The 21,005-nt window shown below is 42.5% G+C and overlaps 2 protein-coding genes across 3 annotated transcripts in view; both read right to left on the bottom strand.

Moving 5' to 3' along the window:
* LOC125881973 (phospholipid phosphatase-related protein type 4) overlaps positions 1-19,173 on the bottom strand; it is a 48,632-nt gene extending 29,459 nt beyond the window's left edge. For both annotated transcript variants that reach the window (XM_049565507.1, XM_049565508.1), the window contains exon 1: positions 18,476-19,173. In XM_049565507.1, coding sequence (XP_049421464.1) covers positions 18,476-18,547 — 72 coding nt within the window. In that variant the 5' untranslated portion in view covers positions 18,548-19,173. The remainder of the gene's footprint in view (positions 1-18,475) is intronic.
* The window catches only part of LOC125882018 (uncharacterized), a 381,147-nt gene that overhangs the window by 257,644 nt on the left and 102,498 nt on the right, over positions 1-21,005 (bottom strand). The window lies entirely within an intron of this gene.

The following is a 21,005-nucleotide window of genomic DNA, read 5'->3' as shown; positions in this document are numbered from 1 at the left end:
ACAAGTATAAATCCGCCTTAAGCCTGCGTGCTTTTTGCAGTTGTAAGATGTATTCCTCTATTTGATAAAAATGTACTGCACCGAAATTGCACGTGCAGTAAAACTAGAATATCTGTGTGAATGACTGTGCTTCATGCACATTTACGTCAATGCACAGGGCCTCACACCCACTCTGAGACGGCCCGCCTCTCCGGAATCCAGCTGATGGAAATCCATCGTAGTGACGGAGAACTTAAATCCCTGTGGATCAAACCATGGAGAAAAGACTGAACAAGAATGCTGGAAGAACATCCAGCGTTGGAGGGATCTGATGCATGTTGTATGCCAGTGTAGAATAATAACGTGTGGTCACTTTGTGCCACAGGACGACAAAGGGAAGATTAAACGTGTTTAAAGATGCTCATATAACGTAGCGTGTTGTGTATGGGCTCTTCAGTGGATGACTTAACAGATGAAGCAACCTGCACGCAGGAGGAAACCTGCCTGTGTGTTCCATATTAAAACCAGCTCAAGCAGCCCCCCACTGAGCTCCACACTGCCTCCCTCCTTCATCCTCCCTCCTCCCCCTCTCTCAGGTCCGTTTTCTTGGCTCACCATCAGCCTCCCTCACGTTTTGCCGAGCATCTCAGCTTGTGGAATGAGAAATATAGGTCAGTGGTGTCAGCACTGGCACCGCTCATCCTCTGCAGATGAAGCTGCTCTAGGAGGAATACTGTATACTCCGTACTTCAAAGGAGATTTCTGCAGGATATTTCATGTCACATCCTGTTATTTCGAAAGTGCGGCGTGATTTGCTGAGGCCGAGAGCAGCTAATCGTATTTGATACGCTTCAGTCTGTACACATGCTCATGATTCCTTTCCATGGTGAGTTTAGTGAGTCATTTAATGTTGAAACTCGCCAATGTGCAGAAAGAAGTCATTAACCATCTCATTAAGATTTATGCATGTGCCGCTCTGATCACAGTAAACAACATTAAACTATCAGTAAATATTTCCGACATCAAGCATACAAATGAACACATTCTGCAGGATGAATTCCTCTTGACCTATTTTACAAGTGAGTTCAGTCCAAAGACGAGATATTTAATGTTCAAACTGACAAACTTTATTGTGTTTTTTGTAAATATAAATCAAAATCTGATGCCTGCAACACCTCCAAAAAGGTTGGAACAGGAGTGAGAAAAGACGGGAAGCTGTTGAATGAAAACACCTGTATGAAACACTTTAGTCGCAGGTGCAGGGTTCACCAATTAATGACAAACTGTGTGGGCAGACAGTGCAACAGTTTAAACGTTTAGAGAATTGAGTGATGTTACCGTCTACAATCCATTACAGGCTGCACTTCATCAAAATCTGACTGACTGTATAAAGGATATTACTACATGAGCTCAGGAACACTCTGGAAAACCACTGTCAGTAAACACATCGCTGCATCTCCCAATGACAGCGAAGACTCTACCATGCAGAGTGAAAGCCAGATATCAACAACATCCAGACTTCTCTGAGCTCATCTGAGACAGACTGACACAAAGTGGTCTGACCAGTCCATCATGGACGTCCTGTCCTCCAGGACCATCCAGATTGTTACCAGCTCAAAGCCAGCATCTGTGATGGGATGGAGAGGTGCATCATGGGTAACTTAACATCTGTGAAGGCTCCATGAATGCTGAAAGGTACATCCATGTTTTGGAGCAACATATGCTGCCATCCAGACGACGTCTTTTTCATGGACGTCCCATTTTATTCCAGCGAGACAATGAGACGCATTGTGACGTGTCCCAACAGCGTGTCTCCATAGTGACAGAGTGCAGGTACCAGACTGACCTGCCTGCAGTCCACACCTGTCTCCCACTGAAAATGTGTGGGACATGATGAAGCGCAAAATACGGCAACTGAGACCCTGGACTGTTGAGACACTGACGTTGTTCCAGTGTAAAACTTTAACAGTTGACGTCCTCAGTGTCCAAACACTGACTGAGTGTTGTTAAACGTAAAGGTGACGTCACACGTTGGGAAACATGCTGCTGTCACACCTCTTTTGGAACGTGTTGCAGGCATCAAATTCAGAATGAGTGTGTATCTACAAAAGCAATAAAGTTTATCAGTTTGAACATTAAATATCTCGTCTTTGTGCTGTATTCAGTTCAAGAAAGATCAAAAAGAATTTGCAAATCACTGCATTCTGTGTTCCTTTATGATTTACACAGCGTCCCAACTGTTTTGGAGTTGGAGCTGTAGGCAGGAGGAGGAAATGACTGATCCTGCTTTTGTTTCTGATGATTGATATTTAAAGCTCATTTCAATCAACTGTCAAAGAATTTAATTTAAAAAAACAAAAAACAAAAAACAAGTGAACCAAACTGAGCAGCAGTCTGTGCCAGCTTTTTGTTCATGACGGTTTTTGAGCTCCAAAAAGATGCACGATAGATTTGATTTACGCAACGTTTCTTCAACTTCAGTCGCATACAGTGATGTTAAAGAGGCAACAGATAGGATTTGTTGTTTTTAGCTTGGCGCCACCTAGCGTCAGCGGTGTTGCGTCGCACTGTGGCAACGACCAAATTGAGCGGGGATCAGAGATAATGAATAAAATGTAGGCTGTTAAGCCACCAGTATACCTCTATGTATATGTAGAATGAGAAGGTGTGTGGACACTCTACTAAATAAATGAGTAAAGAGACCGAGCAACAATTATCAGATTTATCTGAAGAAAAAACAAATAGTAATGCAAATAATTAAATAACCAGTACAAACAGCTCACAGTAAATGACACCAATATGTACAGTACCAGTACAAACAACAGTAGACACAGTGGAATTATACCAATATGCACATGTAAACAGTCCCCATTCTAGAAGAAACGCTACCATATGGAAACCATGCGGCCGGTTGGAGCTCAAATTGAATGGGAAACAAAGTCCAGTGTTCACTTAGCTGGGCGTAACTTAGCTGGGCGATGTCCGTGGATAGCTGCCTCCGTGAGAAGAGAACAGAAGGAAGGGAGGGGGGTATCACTGTCCGAGGGCTGCCGTAGAATGGCAACCAGGATGTCAGCCGACCAACACTCGCTACCCGCTCCCTGGTTGCGGCGATTTGCGATGCTGGCCAGCTAGGAATGAACTAGCAGCCAGTACAGTCCAGTCCTCTCTGGTCTAGCTAACATTTAGCCGTGTTACTTACTGATCCATTAGAAAGAAAGCTAGCTGGACATGGGTTTTGAAGCCTCTTTGGTCACGGAGCTCCCTCCATCTCTTGAACGCCTGACTGAGGTTTACTCTTGTTTTTCCTCTTCTTTTATCACTCTCCTTTTTGCTCTTCTTTGCCTCCTCACACAGAGGAGCTCCTTTTCTTTTGCTAGGCCGTTTTTCACTTGTCTCCAAACTTTGTCCGTCTGCCATTGTGCTTGTGACTCAACTATCTCATGCCCAACTCCTCATAAGGACCAGCTCCAGTCCCTGATTGGCTGACCGACCAGTTTCACAATACATGACGCGTTTCCTGCCGTAAAGCAGATTTTTCCGCAAAATTTCGGCACCGGTGGCAGAAGCTTATTGCAAAGATTGCAAAGCCACTAAGTAACCTATGTAAACGCTGATAGTCTGATTTTACTGTGGACACTACCCTGTGCAACCCACATTATTTTCATCATGATATATTTAGGAAAAGATGCTGTCTGTGGCCTCTTTAAAGTACAGATTATCAAACAGTAAATAAACATATCTTCTTTCATTCTTTTGAAACAGTTCTCTTAGCAGCAGCAATCCCAACTGTGTAATGTCATTATGCAGGACATTTCTGCTGAGATCTTCCTGCAAAGGCCCAGTATTATAAAGGTGTCATTCATGTTCCATCAGTGACAGTAGTATTGTTAATTTGCACATATATTAATGCATAACTATACTGAAATATTTTAAAGTCTCACACTGTAACAGGTAATGTTAGAATGACTGCCACTTCTAATTGTTGTCATGTACAATTGGTTTGTTCTCCATGTATCAGTCTCAACTTTAAAGGGCTGTATTGCCGTAAAGCCAAAATGACCCCCCCCCCCCCCCCAACACACACATGTGCCACTACAGCTGATTATTACTACTCATACATAAGTTATATCCAATTCTAATGGACACATTGCAATGAAATTAGCGCCCCCATCAATTTTAATCCCCCCGTGACCGTTTCTCTACCGTCAAGACAAACTTTACATTTCTAGTTCTCTCAGAACTTCAGTTTGTTGCACCCAACACTTTGGTTTTGTCGGGTTTAGTGATCACTGCTTTTTTCGGGGTCATTACTGTCATCTTTTACTTTTGTTGTCTCATTGTTTTATGTCACACGGCACTTGAAATGTAGATTTTGTTTTCTGCTTTGTGCACTTACTTCTTTGGGTGTTTACATTGGGATAAGTGTTCAGCCTCCTGCCATACAACACTCCTCTGAGAGTTTTCCTAACAACAATCCCTCCACTGGCTGCCATGTGTTCCTGGCGGGACCTCAGTGACTACAGAAGAAACAGTGCACTTTGAATAATAGATGTGTAAAAATGGAAAGCAGGCTCCAGTGGGCTTTGGCTGGCAGTTATTTTTGTTGGGTGCTGGGCCAACAGCGCAGACATGAAGTTTTTTCAGTGAGTTGAGGCATCCGACTGGTACCGATTCAAATCTCTCAACAGAAAATGAAACGTGTTATATCTCTGTAAACACATGGAGATGCTTTGGATAAAACCCTGGGACAAGAGAAGAAAAGCTGCCTGTGCTGTTACTAAAAAAAGACATTTAAAAATTGTAATGTTGTATTTTTTTTTTTTTTTTGCTCTAGTCAACTGACTGTATTAAAAGAGGATCAGGATCTACAAATCAGTGTCCAGCTTCCTTCGACTGAGTTCTTACTGCTGTTTTAAAAAAAGGGGTGAAGTCTGCACACTGTTGTAGCTCCTCAAATGTTTATTATATAAGATCAGCGTTTCGATCACATAGATCTTTGTCATGTAGGCGAATGGAAGGGCAGGGAAGTTTGCTCTCTCTGCCTCAGGCTTTCCTCGTTTGAGCGTGGAAGGGCAGAGAAGTGTGCTCCCCCCGCCTTCTGCATTCCATCCCAGCCAACATTCGTATGTGGGGCCCATGTAGGTAGTAAATGGGCTAACAAAATGGGCCCCAGAGCATGTGAGCGGAGCGGGAGGATTTTGTGTTGAGCGAGGAGCGGCTATTTTTTTAAAAGGTGGAGTGGAGCCTTATCTCTCGCTCCAATTTCGCTCTGGTCGCTCATGCCCCACCCAGAATGCATCTTTGCACCTGCGCACACCCACACTATTTTCTTTCAAAACTATGGAGTTTACTGTGTACTTCAGAAAAGAAACTGAGAAGAGAAGCAGCGGTACCTTGGAGAACGGTCCCTAACTGCGGGGAGAGGCGAGAGGGCTTCCCTGGAGGTCGGGCGCTTAACCCGGTCCGTCTCCTCCACACTTTGACTTATTTCCACCCTGCCGACAGCGGTACCGTGGAGAACGGTCCCTAACTGCGGGGAGAGGGAAGAGGGCTTCCCCGGAGAATCTACCAAGCTCATGTTTTATTTGTGAATAGCCTACAGGTTACGGTAGTACGACACAGTTTTTTTTTGAGCGGAGTGGTGAGCGAGTGGAGCGGGCTAAAATTTATGATGGAGTGGAGCGAAGAATGCGCGGAACCAATCAGAGCGGACGAGCAGTGCAAAGTGACAGGTCTGCGAGCGAGGAGCGGAAATTTTCACCTGCTCCGCTCACAAGCTCTGATGGGCCCTATATGGGATTGTCCATGGGTTCCATAACGGCCCCATTCCAGTTGCCCACATGGTTGGGTTTAATCAAGTGGGCCCCACATAGGTTATGTTAGGGCTACCTGGGTACCAAGTGGGTATGGACCCAAAATTGGCATCTTATCTGGGCCCTTATTGGGTAAACTCACTCATGTGTGCTACTAGCATGGGGCCAATGTGGAACCTGTGGACAATCCCACATAGGGCCCATTTTCACGTCCATTTACGACCCACATGGGCCCCACATACAAATGTTGGCTGGGATGTAGGCAAATGGAAGGGCAGAGAGGTGGGCTGTCTCTGCCTTAGGCATTCCACGTAGGCAAATGGAAGGGCAGAGAGGCCCCAGAACAGAGCCATACCACCAAATATAATACTGCAAATGGAATTTAAGTTCACTTTGACTGAAGTGGTCCTGACTGAACTACGGTATTTTAGTAAAACTTCATGTGTGTGGGAAACACTGAGCATACAACTACCAATATAAAAATATATAAAGGCAACAGCGAAAGACTTGCTTGCAAAATAAATTTAAAAAAAGGGAAAATCTGGGACTTGAGATGTTCACAACCCCCCCCCCCCCACACACACACACACACACACACACAGCAAAAGGCATTCAGAGAGTGAATATGTTTCTGTCTCAGGCAGAAATGTTATGTACTGTTGCAAATAAGATGCGTCTGTGCGACTGTCGTTACTATTAGTGGACTATCTATTTTAGTGAGTGAGTGGTTTTACTAACAGGATGACTGTTTGACTGACTGCCTCATAAACTAAATGGCCGATTTTCCTGACAGTGACGAGTGAATCTACTGCAGGCTCACAGAGCAAACAGTGCAGTCAGGATGGAGGGATGGCAGAGTGATAAATCACAGAGCAGGATGTCTTAGTATTCCTTACGCTCTCTTTCTCTGAAAAAGCCTCGGCTCCTCTGGGAGAGTTCGGCTCAGCAGAGATGCTCCATTGCCCTACATCTGCTAACACCCAGTGCCAGCCTCCTCATTCTCTTTGTCTCGCCTTCATTCCCTCTGTTTCTGTCCCACGCAAAGACTCTATCTGTGTCACATATTGTTCTATGTCACTATCAGCCTCTTCTCCTTCGTGCTGCCCGTCCCCGGGGGTCATCTGATAAGCCTGATATGATATTCTTGGATCAAAAGTGCAAATAAAGGCAAAAGCCAGACCACATCTGGCTGCAGCTGCTTTCATTTTGATTCTGGAGACCTTTTAATAAATGCAACCAGGTCAGACACATGCAGGACCAATCACCACACTATGAAGGGAGTTTACTGTGTAATGACTAGTTTTCAGTCTTAGGCTAAGAGTCATGTTTTATTTGCTCGTAATCTGCCTCTAATATGCTTATTAGCCTAAAATCAAAGTAGAAAATATATTGGAACTAATCAGTGGAGTCTGTGAGGTTTGTGGTGAAACTGATGACATATATGGGCTTAAAGCAGCATCAGAACCAATGGATAAAACTAGGGCTGCACGATATTGGATTTTATTCAGATATGCCGATAGATAACAACTTATTTGGCTGATTATAGATACTGATATTGATATATCCACTTTAAGTCCCCACCTAATTTTAATGATCATCAAGTCTCTTCTGTAGTGGAATTAACATCTTATTATACAGGCATACTCTTATTGTGACGGCCCAGCAGCAGATGGAGACAGGAAATACAACACTTCTCAGTGTATGTAATCTTACTATGTAATTACGAAAACTCTGTGTGTGTGTGTGTGTGTGTGTGTGTGTGTGTGTGTGTGTGTGTGTGTGTGTGTTCCACGTTTTTCTCCTCACTGACTTGGTCAATCCATGTGAAATTTGGCACAGTGGTAGAGGGTCATGGGAGGATGCCAATGAAGCAATATTACATCAATTGGCCAAAGGGGGGCGCTATAGCAACCCATTGAAATGTCAAACTTTGAATGGGCATATCTCATGCCCCGTATGTGGTAGAGACATGAAACTTTGCACAGAGATGCCTCTCCTCATGAGGAACACATTTGCCTCAAGAACCCATAACTTCCGCTTATATAGATTTTCCACCATTTTGAATTTTTTGAAAAACACTTCAAATGGATCTCTTCCTAGGAAGTTTGAGCGATCTGCATGAAACTGGGTGAACATAATCTAGGGAGCAATATCTAAAGTTCCCTCGTGGCAAAAGTTGGAAAACTTCCTAAAACTGAGCTTCTATAAGGCAATGAATATTGCGGAGGGCGTGGCTCATCACATAAAGGTGTAGAACATCTCAAGGGTTTCACCCATCACCACGCAACTTTGTAGGCATATGAGCACACATAATCTGAGGGGACCCCTCCATTATTGAGCCCATCAAACAAAATGGGGGCGCTAGAGAGCTCATTTCTTATCTAGGCCTAACTGCCATATGGATTTTTACTAAACTTGGTAGATATGTAGAACAGGACGCCTCAAGGTGACTGGAGAAATTTAACTCTAATTGGCAACTGGGTGGCGCTATAACAACAGAAAAATGCTTCAAAATGGCTAAAATGCCACCGATCGCTGTGGCTCCCCCTGTGGACCAATGTTGGTGTTGTTTCTAATGTTTGGTATGACTAAGTCATGGTATGGTATGCTGTACATAATCATGCAAACTGTCATGTTGGCCGATATTCATAGCTCATTTTAAAGCCAGTATCGACCGATACTGATGACGTGCCATTTCTATCGTGCATCCCTAAATAAAGCAGGTGAACATCAACGAAGTGCAGCAACAAACCTTTATTAAAACCTCCACTTTACTCTGCTTTTACTCCACTTAAACCATATCAGTTATAGGGCCATACTCTAAATGTGAACTGTTTACAGAAACATCACAACTATAAATATCATGTGTCCCACTTCAGGAGAGTGGGATACAACCAAAGTGGATGCACACGTTGCTCAGACACCACAGCAACACACAAGGAGCAACTATTAGCATATTGTTGTGGCATATTCACGTACTTAAAGCTGTAGATGGTGACTTTTACTGTCACTATATTCACACAGAACTACACGAGACAGATAATCTGTGAAAACTACAGTCACCACCAGTCCAGTGTCTCTGACAGTCTCCATCCATGTCAGTGAAAACATGGATGCTTCACACACAGAAGATCTATACAATCAGCACAGTTTCAAGATTAGAGTCACCAATTCAGTATCTGACCAAATGTCTCCCCTTCTGTTCCTGAGATATGACGTTAAAACATGATGATGTCACAGTCAAGCTGACCTTTGACCTTTTGACCTTCATTATTTTATCCTGTTAGACATTTGTGTCAAGTTTTCTCATAATGAGCATATGAAGTCTTGAGTTGGGACCAACTGTCTCATTTTACACAGACCTCCAGACTAACTTTCTTTAGTAGCAGCACTGTAGCATCTAACTGAAAATTTTAGGAGAACGAGCCCTAAATTTAGGGGCGCACTAGTGATGAGCAAAGCAGTTCTTTAGATGTTACTGAATCACTAGAATCAGTTCATTAAAAAGATTCGTTCAAAAGATTTGTTCACAGAATCGTTCAGTGCTTGGCAGGAGGCGCGTCTGCCCTGCACTGGTGAGTCTCATTACTGGCCAGCCTCACGTTTTAAGTTTGTTCATCTGGAAACTAAGTCTGTTAACTACATTAGCCGTTAGCTTGGATAAAACGGTCCCTATGAAAGTGTGTCGCTGAGAGGAAATGATTTGAATCACTCAGGGATCAGGGTTACGTCGTTCACCAAGTGATTCATTCATCAAATGATTCGTTCACCGAGTGATTCGTCACGTGGTAGGCAGTCCCTCCCTGCACCCTGGCTGCCTCGCAACTCGCGAGTGATTCATCGTTCGCACAGACCAAATCGGCAGTTCCACTCCCGGCCTGCACGCTTGCTGCTGAGCTCAAGTGAACTGAGAAATGAACGAATCATTTCCGGAAGTGATTCAGTTCAGTAGGTTCACTCAACAGATTTGGTCTTTTGAATGATTTGTTCGCGAACGACACACTAGGGCACACGTTAAATCGTCCTGCAACACAATTATTTGACCATTTTAACTGTATTATAAACTGTATGTAGTCGACTGCATATTAACACTGGACTGTTTTAATGATTTAAGTATTAAACATCAGAGACTTGTGGTCAGTGGGATGTGAGGCAGATGTGTACAGATGTGAAGCCCTGACTGTATCTGACTGATCTTTAATGAAAGCTGTTGTCTTGTATAAAATATGAAGCTTACAGTCAGACACTATTTAGTCTCTGTATTTGAGGCGACAGGTCAAACTGATATGATGCTGATTTACAGGAGAGTTCATGTCAAATGGAGGTTGAACCATGAACATAAATTACAGATCACCTGTGAAGCATTTTAATAAATGAATCTATCATAATTAAAGCAACTGGAGACTGAGAACAAACTGATATATGAGGCTGATCAAATTTTAATGATTGAATTTTAATGATTGTAATGTATGTCAATGTCCTGTTTTTGAATGTGTACAGCCTCCTGTATGAAATATAGAGATGAATACATACATTTTTGTTCAGTCACAAAAAAGGCTAAACATGTGATTTACATCTTGCTACCTGCAGGAACAGATGAGGTCAGCACTGTTCATCAACTTATATGACACATATGAATATGACAGCAGCAATAGTTGAATGTTTCCATGGCAACAAGTAAAACAGTCTCAGGGGTGTCTATCAGCTGCTTGCAGCCTCAGCCCTCGCAGACTTTACGTGATGACAGTAAATACGTCACACTACGTACAGTTGAGGTCCACGAGGGCTCAGTCTGCAGGTCCAGAGGGTGGACGTTTGGATTCAGACCGAGACTTGACCGCAGCTTGTTGTCTCCGCCTCCTGCTGCAGCCGCCTGCTCTCGTCCAGGCGAGGCACAGTTCATCTCTAACAAGTCTGCTGATGAGTGTAGATGACGTGATCCTCGCAGCTAACTAATCATCACTCCTGGACTCTCCTCCTCTCACACACATCAGCCTACACTGGCTGCCTCGCTCCCTCAGTTGACAACATGGAGAAAGAAAAAAAGTCTGCAAATTTGTGGCTCGCACACGAGCGAGTAGTGGGGCGGGCAGGAGGGGTGGTGGATGGGTCGAACCAACACCAACTTTCAACTGAGAGAGCGGTGTTAGCGTCCTGTAAGATTGTAAAGCCAAACCCTGTTCTGTTTTCCTGAACCCAACCATGTGTTTGTTGTTGAAGGAAAAAAAAAAAACATCAATTCATGGTGTTGTACCGACGTAGTGCTTTTATTTTGAAAGAGACTGGATGCAAACTGTACATTTCCTGTGAAAACAGAAGTGTATTTTGAAAACAGACAATGCATGTAACAGGCTGAAGTTGACACAGCGTCCCAGAACGTCAGCAACCAACACACCCAGGGTACCTTGGACGTCATATGTGGACGTGAAAGTCCATGACCAAACGTGGACATGTGACGAGGTCACAGTGAGGATGTGTTGACATCAGCAGGAGGAGAGCTAGGTATCATTCCCTCTAAGCAGGATGTGCTGATTGTGAAGCGTTCAAGCTCTATTCTGTAAAAATTCTTTTTTATTCATTCATTTTTTATAATGTAGATTTCTGTGTTTCCCTGGAAACAAAAAAAGAATAAATAACAACAGAAAAACAAAAGATGCACCAATATAAAAACATCTGTCAGTTAATTTGTGCATTCAACTATTATTTTACAGTCAGTCATATATTGTTTTATTGTTTATCCTTCTGAAGAAGTTCATTTGTAATTCTTTTTTTAATTAATTATTGATTTATATGATTATTAGAACACATGTACAACTTGTTATTGAAAGCAAATGAGCTCATATTTTTATCTTATTTTCTTTTTAGCTTGGTCGTTCATTTGTATTTTGATAGTAAACATGCAGCACTTTGATTGTTGAGCTGCAGCAGGGGACCACGAGAGGCTTCCCCCAAAATAACTACGGATGGAGCTGAACAGCATTTTGTCAGATTAAAATCCATTTATGAGACGTGAGTCCTTTCAGATCCCTTATCGAACATGATTCAGTTTTACCTTTCAACATATGAGAAGCAGAAACTCTACAGTTCTTATTTAAAGCTCACAACCTGTAGCCCCGACCTGAAAACGAGACGTGCCGCAGAATATATATGACATATGAATATTTTAAATGTATGTGACACATCTAGTGAACAGCTGCAGCCTTCTGTGCTTCACCAGCTCCTCACTGCACATCCTGAAGCTCCTGATTCAAATTCACTGAAAGATACGACTCAAAGCTGACGTGAGGTGATCAGCTGATCACTACAGAGACCACCCTGGTGGTGCTTGTTGATTGATGTGGTGTTTTTCGTCTGAATACAGACACCAGCTGCAGAGTCAAAGTTTTCATTTCAGTCTAAACATTACCAACACTAATGAGCTACTGAGGAGACGCTCCAATCTGCTGATGTCTGACATTTAAACCAGCGACAGCCTCCTGTGTGGTCTCCATTGCTCTTTGCTAATAAAAAAGAAGTCAGGTGAGATAAAAGATTTTGCTGCGGATCATGTTGATATAGATATCACTTATTTAGAGATAGTAGAAAACTTTGCCTTCTGCCACACTGCAATATCACAAACACTAAATTATCTGAGGTGAAAAAGAAGCTAATTTACTGATAACCTGTCACACACCTGAAGCCCTGATCGTGACCGCTGATCCATAAAACATGATGTTTTAGGAATGACAATAGCCAACACATCCTCACTGTGACCTCGTCACATGTCCACGTTTGGTCATGGACTTTCCACGTCCACATATGACGTCCAAGGTACCCTGGGTGTGTTGGTTGTTGACGTTCTGGGACGCCGTGTCAACTTCAGCCTGTTACATGCATTGTCTATTTTCAAAATACACTTCTGTTTTCACAGGAAATGTACAGTTTGATACAGTCTCTTTAAAAATTAAAGCACTACGTCGGTACAACACCACAGACTGACGTTTGGTTTGGGTAAAAAGAATAGGGTTTGGCCTCCTGGGTGAAAGCCAGTGGTTGTTGGACCCATCCACCACCCCTCCAGCCTGCCCTAGTCAGACTTTTGCCACCCTAAGTTTTGTTGTTGCACCCCGTGTTTCCCCCTGACGCCGCTGGGCATCGTTAAACAGTAACAGAGACTGGCTGCGTATGATGCCGACGTGAAAGGACAGCTTTTTTTGCTGTTACTGACCAATCACTGGTTTTCGACATCTTCAGAGTGAGAACTGGTTACAATAGGCCCTTTTACACTGTCTCTTCAAGGTGTGAACACCATTACTCCACCTCGCCATGCTGTGTAAAAGTTACAATTGAAGAATAGGTGGACAGAATTGTCTCACCTTGAAACCGCCATCAGAGGTAGTAACAGCGCCGAAATGACGTCTGTGTAAATGGGACAGCTGGGTCATGGGCGGCAGCTGTGATCTTTTGGCTTTGTGTCATGTGTGCAACCTACCACCGGGAGGTTTTAAAAGAAGCTGATAGCAGTTAGCGGCTAACTCAAAGGAGAAATGCAGCGGCTGAAAATGAGGTCCAGGAGCTCGTTTACACATTGTTGTTGTTTACAAAGTGCTGCCAACGCTTGAGTTATGTTACACACTAGAGGCTGACACTGCTGTGTTACATGTCATGCCCGCCATGCATCTTTTGCTTCCATGATGCCAGCATGTTGTCTGAAATCACACACGGGACGACATGATGCAGTTATTGTTTGGGTCTGTGTAAAAATGCAAAGGTGGCAGGAAGGAGGGACTTCATAGCGACTCTATCGATCTGGGTGTAAAAAATACAACAGCCTGTGTGTCCAGTCCTTCCTGATCACTTTGCACATCACGCAGGTCATGAATAAACACAAGCTGTGATTTGTCGAGGTCCAACATGTAGTCTGACGTCACTCTGCTCAGTCACAGCAGGACCATGATCACCTACTCTGAATGAGACGCCGCCTCTAAAGACGTAAATGTTGTGTATCAGACAGTCAGCCATAATATAATCAACACAAGAGCTCAGTGAGTAAACAGTCCTTAGGTAACAGCAGCCAGCGTTAACCTTTTCTGCAGAAGCACCCTACGCTTTGTCCTTTATCTGGGCTAATGGCCGTGTCCCTCCCTACAATTATACATGTGATTTAATCTTTTGTTTTCCCCCAGTTTTAGATAACAGTTGTTCAGCCCTCCTCATGCTTCCATTTGTTCCACTTTGGAGGAAAAGCAGCCCGAGGCTTCACAGTGGAGCCTCGCTTCACTTCACCACTCAGTCCAAACTAAAGTAGAGCAGCCAGCCCATTACAGGGAACACACGGATTAGATCTGCAGCTGCTCCTCAAAGCCACATATGGAATATCAATCTAACAAAACCAGCTCGTAATTGATTACCAGTAACAGTCAGTCACTTTGCACTTTGATTGCCTACATTTATAACTTGAAAAATCCAGTCAATCCAGCGGATTAAAGGTGCAGCATGTCATTCGGATTCTCTTCTTTAGATCGTTAAATATTGACAACCTTTTGTTGGTAGCTGGACCAAACCACAAACCCAGAGTGTCAGTTTTTGATGACATAAAAATGAGACTGCGTCGGTATTAACTCTTCTCATACCCAGGTCATTAAACAACATTGTTTAGTCACGCCCCTCAGAGCTCATACCGACGCCAAAGGCTACCATTAGCATCATCATGTGACGCACAGCGGTGACACACCTTGCAACCTTGACACACCTTTTGGAGCTGGACTGTTAATAAGGTGTGCCAGAGTCCTGCAGCAGGTCAGATATTTGTGGCTGTGACAGGAGTGTTTGGACCCAGCTCTCTCCCTCTTTACTGGTAGAGGTGGAAGGGGTGTTCAGTTTCACTTTCCAGGCTATTTTCACAAATTTTCGTATGTTTTCCAAAGAAAAGCAATGCACCCAAATTTGTAATATCCCACGTGTTTTGAAAGGCTGCGGGTGGTGGATGGGTCACAAAAATACAGACTTTCCCCTGGAGTCACATGTTTGGATCCATGTGAACTTTGAGTGGACTTTAGCCCCGTTTCCACCAAGGATATCATACGAACCGCTCTATGAGAATACGTTGCACAATTTATGTTCTGTTTGTTTTGCCCTGACCAATCAGCAGTGACTGACACATCTGTCTCGTCACACAGTAACAGCAGTTAATGTTTTTTGCATCAAGCGAACAAAGAGTCGTCATCTCTCCAGGTTCATTTACAACAACCACACTTGTCGTCAGTATGTGGGGATGGATCCAGCAGTAGAAGAAAGGAAGACATCCCCATTCTTAATCCCGACCACAAGGCTTCAATTGATTGACTGTTCTTCCAACCAAAGGAAACAGCCAGTAATGTGACGCTGTGACGTGCAAAAAACTTAATCTAACATCTGTGATGTATCCAGCTTGGCACTTAGTAACATAAATTTGCCTGAAAACAAAACAAACATGAACACCAGATATCAGCCAAGGTCTGTAGCTCCTGATTAAACCCAAACTCTCATTTCAATGCACAGTATTTTTTAACCCTAATTACATTTAGGTGTGGTGTTCGATCTGCTTCTTTCTGACTCCAAAGCGATCACATCAAAAATTCATATGGCAGGTGAAGAGCTGTGAGTCCTGACTGCAGCGGTAAATCTCTCCGGGGAGGTGGACATAATGATTGGCACGCTCTGATCTCCCCTCCACATCTACTGTGGGACATTGCAGTCACGGCTGACAGGAGAGCAGGATGGGATTGAGCTGAACGGGCCACCACCTCAGCTCTCTGCATACCAGCCACGGACAGACACACACACACACACACACTGGGAATGAGCCTGAGTGGGCCTAATTATATGCACAAGCGCTGTAGTTCACTGAGTAGAATTAACTTCCAGCACTGGCCTAGTTTAAATGCTCACTGCTGTTTGTAAAAATAGAGAGCTAAAAGATCCTTCAGCGAACAGGAGCTGTAGCTGCTGAAAAGCTCAAGGCTGACATCCCTTGTTCGGGCACATTAATTGTAGTGAGAGTGCATTGAGATGTAAATGAAAGGTTCCAAAAAAACAAAACAAAATCGAGGGAATCCCCTCTCCCAATCACTGCTGGGAGAGGAATCCATGGGAATGATGCAGCCATCCCAACAGCATCCATCACACAGTATTAGATTCAGCTCTATAATATATGATGCCAGTTTGATTGGAGAGCCACAGGCTAGCGGTGAATTAGAGCATGCATAAAGAGCACAGCAGGGGAACAAGTGACAGGCACCACAAGCTGCATGCAATCTGTACTTAAATGTTTGAAATCAGCAGCCCATTGCAATTCTTTTCTGACGAACCTTTCAACCCGATATTAAAAATAAACTGCAGAAAAATCATCAGAGGACTCTGACTGACTGGCCTCTTCATAGGAGGCAGTGTTGCCACCAAGGAGTCCATCATGGCTGCACTGGCCTGTCAGCACAGACTCATATTTCAAGCCACCTGACAGTGTGAGTCTGCCTTTCTGTGTGTGGAGGTGTTTGCATGATGCCTTGTGCTGCACACACATCTTGATACTATCACTCTGCTTATTTACTGTTGGTGTGTAAGATCATGTGTTCATGCTGCAGCCATTTCCAGCAGAAACACACTGGATTGTAAGTATGATGGGAAACTGAATCTTAGACCGTAAGGGCTAATAAAAATAATTTAAAACAGTAACACATAAAAAAGTGCCCGTGTGCCCCGTTGCTCTACCTCCACTGCCTCGAGACAAACATATCTTAGCCTACACTGCAAATTATATCCAGAATATTTCACAAAAAATTACATTATTAGCATTAATTGTGATACTTAACCAAATTCAGAATTTTATTGTGAAATTCATGCAGGTAAACACAGTAATTTTACTGCTAAATCACAGACTGTGAGATTACAGTGAAATACAGTAATTCTACAGGAGCATACTGCTAAACCACAGTAATCAAATGTACATAAACTGTGACGTTACAGTTAAATTCAGTAATTTACAGGAACATACTGTTACATCACAGTAATGTAACGCTCTTTAACTGTAAGGTTACAATTAAAAACAGTAATTTTACAGGAGCATGCTGCTAAATCACAGTGAGATCACAGTATCCAGCTGTCATTTCACGACAGTTTACTGTAAAAATGACACAGTAACTTGTAGTGAAAGTGATGCAACTAGTAGCCAGTAATTTACTGTAAATGTACAGTCAAATATTTTACAGCATACATGTGACTGTTGACAGCCAATATCAGGTTTTGGAACTTGTAATTAGGGTTGCAGCCGTATACCGGTTTTACGATGATATGAAAATTAAAGGTTATCATATATTGTACATTTGCATATCTACGATATTGGAGAATAAAATGCAACCGGATGGAGAATCTTCCCTTTATTTTTGTCATTTTAAAAAGGAAGACTTTTTGTACACATTCCCATAGCCCTTCGAATCCTGGATAGACATCAGTTTTCTTGTGCTGCATTCCTTTCAAAAGCATTTAAACCTGTGTAACCTGAGCTCTGATTTGATTTCTTTCAGAAAATACTCAAAAAAGACAAAAAGCAACTTGACAAGAAATGTCCTGAAAATTTCAAGAAAATAGTAAAAACTGTCATGAAACAGGGAAAATCAGAAAAAGTATGAGAAAATTATTTAATATATATATATATATATATATATATATATATATATATGTATATATTTGAAAAAGATGCTTTATTTTAAATTATTATAATAATATTTTAAAAAATTATGTTACACACAAAAAAATCACAGATATAATTATAAAATATTGATTATAATATATACTTGATATATAGAATTATATATATTTAATAGGGGTGGGAATCACCAGAGGATCCACAATACGATATTATCACGATATTTAAGTCACAAAACAATATTACTGCGATTTTAAATATGTTGTGATATGCTGAGTATTGCAATAAAATTCACTGTGATTCATTACTTTACTTTTTAACATTAATAATTTATATTAAAAAAAACGATACTTGGCTGTGCGTGACGATATGATATGATACTGCCGCACAAAAATATCGCGATATTATGCTGCTTAACAATTTTTCCCCCATCCCTAATATTTAGCTTTTTTTCTTCAGGTCATTTCTTAGTTTGTTTTTGCTTTTTAACTAATTTCTTGCTAATTCTGGGGTCATTTCTTGTGAAGCTGCTCGCTGCCTTCCTCTTGTGTTCTTGACAGTCATTAGGCCAATTCGCTCAGGCTTTAAAGGGTTTAGGGTCATTCTGACTGCTGATTATGATTCATTAATGCCGCCATAGAGACTGTAAAAACCTGCTGTTGCAGCCTTACAGATGCAAACAAGAGCAACATATAAGAAACACACAAAGCAGCAGTGTGCGTGTGTGTGTGTGTGTGTGTGTGCAGGTAGCAGATGAATGATGTGATCATGTAGCTTACAGTCGGCTGAATGCACACTGTGTATATTTGCACATTTCACGGTGAACACTGACTCCAATGTTGACAGGATTATCTGACCTACATATCAGAAGCAGTCGAGTCATATGAAGCCCATGTTCATATGGACTGGTGCACAGTAACGCTGCTGGATCTCTGGTGATAGTTACACACGAGCACATCACATTCATCCCCTCCGTATGGTCTGATGGGGACACAGAGAGCATGCAGCGTGAACCCACCTCCACGAAATAGAAGCAGGGCAGCAGGCTGACACTGTCTTTGGTCAGGATCCCCTTCTCTCTCGCAGACATGGTCAGGCCGCTAATTTATCCAAACAGATCCAAGATGTGACGAGGGAAGAATGGCTGAGCTCTCCGGGCGTCCTGCCGGGATCAGGAGCGCTCCATGCCGCCGCGAGGAGCAGGATGCTCGGGACAACAGCCGCTCAGTCTCCCGACACACAGACCTGCGCGGCCCCCTTTATTCCTCTGCTAGTGAGAAGCCCGGGGCTCGGCTGTGTGCATGTCTTCCGATGAGCTGTCAGGTAGAGAACGGAGCCACACCGACGGATGGAGGGAGGAGGAGGAGAGGCAGCGCAGGCGCACTGGGGAGGAAGGTGGTTGACGGAATATGGATTTGACTGCTGACACTGACAATGGATGGATGAGGCTGATCCTGCCGGGAGAATATCACTGTGCCACAGATAAATCCATCCATCCATCCTGTCGGCGCATGTTGGCACATGTTGGCGCACATGCAGCCATCATGGCATCCCTCTGACATGCTCCATGTTCACATGCCTCTGTCACGACCAAGCAGCCCGATGTGTGTTCACTACAGAGCTGCCATCAGTCGTTATTTGTGTGATTAATACAGGATCATATTTGGCACAGCGCCCCCACCTCTGTTTTACATTTAACTAGTCAAAGTGTTTCTGCCTGAGTCATCGTCTTGTTTTCCTCATGGAAAAAAGGTCGTTGACAAAAAGCTACCAGTTGTGATACATAAGGCTGTAGCCAACCAAAGAAAATCTTGGACGACTAAAGTCGCACATAATCTTCAACTAATCGATTAGTCGTGGGGGAAAAAAATCTGCACGTTATTTTTACTTGTGCGGTGGTGTGTCTGTGTCACTCTGCAGTTACACCTCCAAAACACTAGTCGTGGTGGAGGACTGTGTTAAGAGCTGTAAAGTTTAGTTCAAATCAAACTTTATTTATATAGTTGATTCAAAACACACATTAAACACACATTAAACACACATTAAACATGGCTTAATAGAGACAGTGTCAAACACAAATCAGCTTCACTATAACTCGCAGCATTCACAGACAAACACTTGTCTTTATCTGGACACATTTTCCCCACAAATACAACATGCTAACGTTATTAGCACAAGCCTATGGCGTTTTACATTGTATAAATTAGCCTAGTGATCTTTTCCTCTTCTCATATAAAACCAGGAACAACAGCAACATGTAACAAAGGTAACGGCACATAATTCAGCTCCATTACAACTCACAACATTCACTGACAAAACAACTGTCTGATACTAAACACGTTTTCCAAGCAAATACAACATGCTAACGTTATTAGCACAAGCCTATGGCATTTTACATTGTAGTGCTGTAAAGTTTAGTTGATTCAAAACACACATTAAACATGGCTTAATAGAGGCAGTTTCAAACACAAATCAGCTTCACTATAACTCGCAGCATTCACAGACAAACACTTGTCTTTATCTGGACACATTTCCCCCACAAATACAACATGCTAACGTTATTAGCACAAGCCTATGGCATTTTACATAGTATAAATTAGCCTAGCAATATTTTCCTCTTCTCATATAAAGCCAGGGACAACAGCAACATGTAACAAAGGTAACGGCACATAATTTGGCTCCATTACAACTCACAACATTCACTGACAAAACAACTGTCTGATACTAAACACGTTTTCCAAGCAAATACAACATGCTAACGTTATTAGCGCCAGCCTGTGGTATTTTACATTGAGGTAACCAGATTTCTGAGATGAAAATCGGGGACAATTTCAGTGCAGCGGTGAAAAATCATTAAATATTATCATTATGAAATAAAAAACGGGAACAAGTACTTTTTATTTTGACCAGTTTTTATTACGAAAAAGGTTGCAATCAAACAAATGAGTGACATCACCAACCATCCATCCACGAGGTAGACAAAAATATCTCAATCTTATTAGACTGAGTTAGGATGGATTTTTTTGGTCCAAGGTTTCAACTTATAACTTAATATTGAACTGATATTTATGACACAAAACGTGGCAATCAAAAAAGGGATGACATCACCGTAATCCCCTCATTCATCCACCTCCGTAGCCTCCGCCTCAGGAGCTTGGGTAGAATAAGACCAGAGGAGAACATGAGAAAAACTGCAAAAACAGAGCCAATAGTAAGTGAATAGTTTCCTAAAGAAATAACATCAGTTTTGGTAATATACTTAAATAATTTAGTCATTGTGCTCTTTTTTATCTGCTCTAATTGCCTCTGTTTGAAATGTGCTACATCAAAGGTTCCTAAACCTTTCAGACCATGTCACTATGTACCAAACCAAATTTCCAAAGTGCAACTTTTTACTGCAGATATGATTTTTTCATACAATAAAAATAACTGTATCCCCCATGCAACAGCATCAGCAAGGCTAAAGAACATCAAGAAAATGCTACTTTATTAAAATCAAAGAATAGCCTACATTTATAAAGTACACTCACAAAAGATAGAGATAATAT

This window comes from Epinephelus fuscoguttatus, linkage group LG21 (genome assembly GCF_011397635.1).
Source record: "Epinephelus fuscoguttatus linkage group LG21, E.fuscoguttatus.final_Chr_v1".
NCBI classification, from domain to species: Eukaryota; Metazoa; Chordata; class Actinopteri; order Perciformes; family Serranidae; genus Epinephelus; species Epinephelus fuscoguttatus.
The sequence above is the reverse complement of the archived record's forward strand: the minus strand, read 5'-3'. Positions and strand labels throughout refer to the sequence as shown.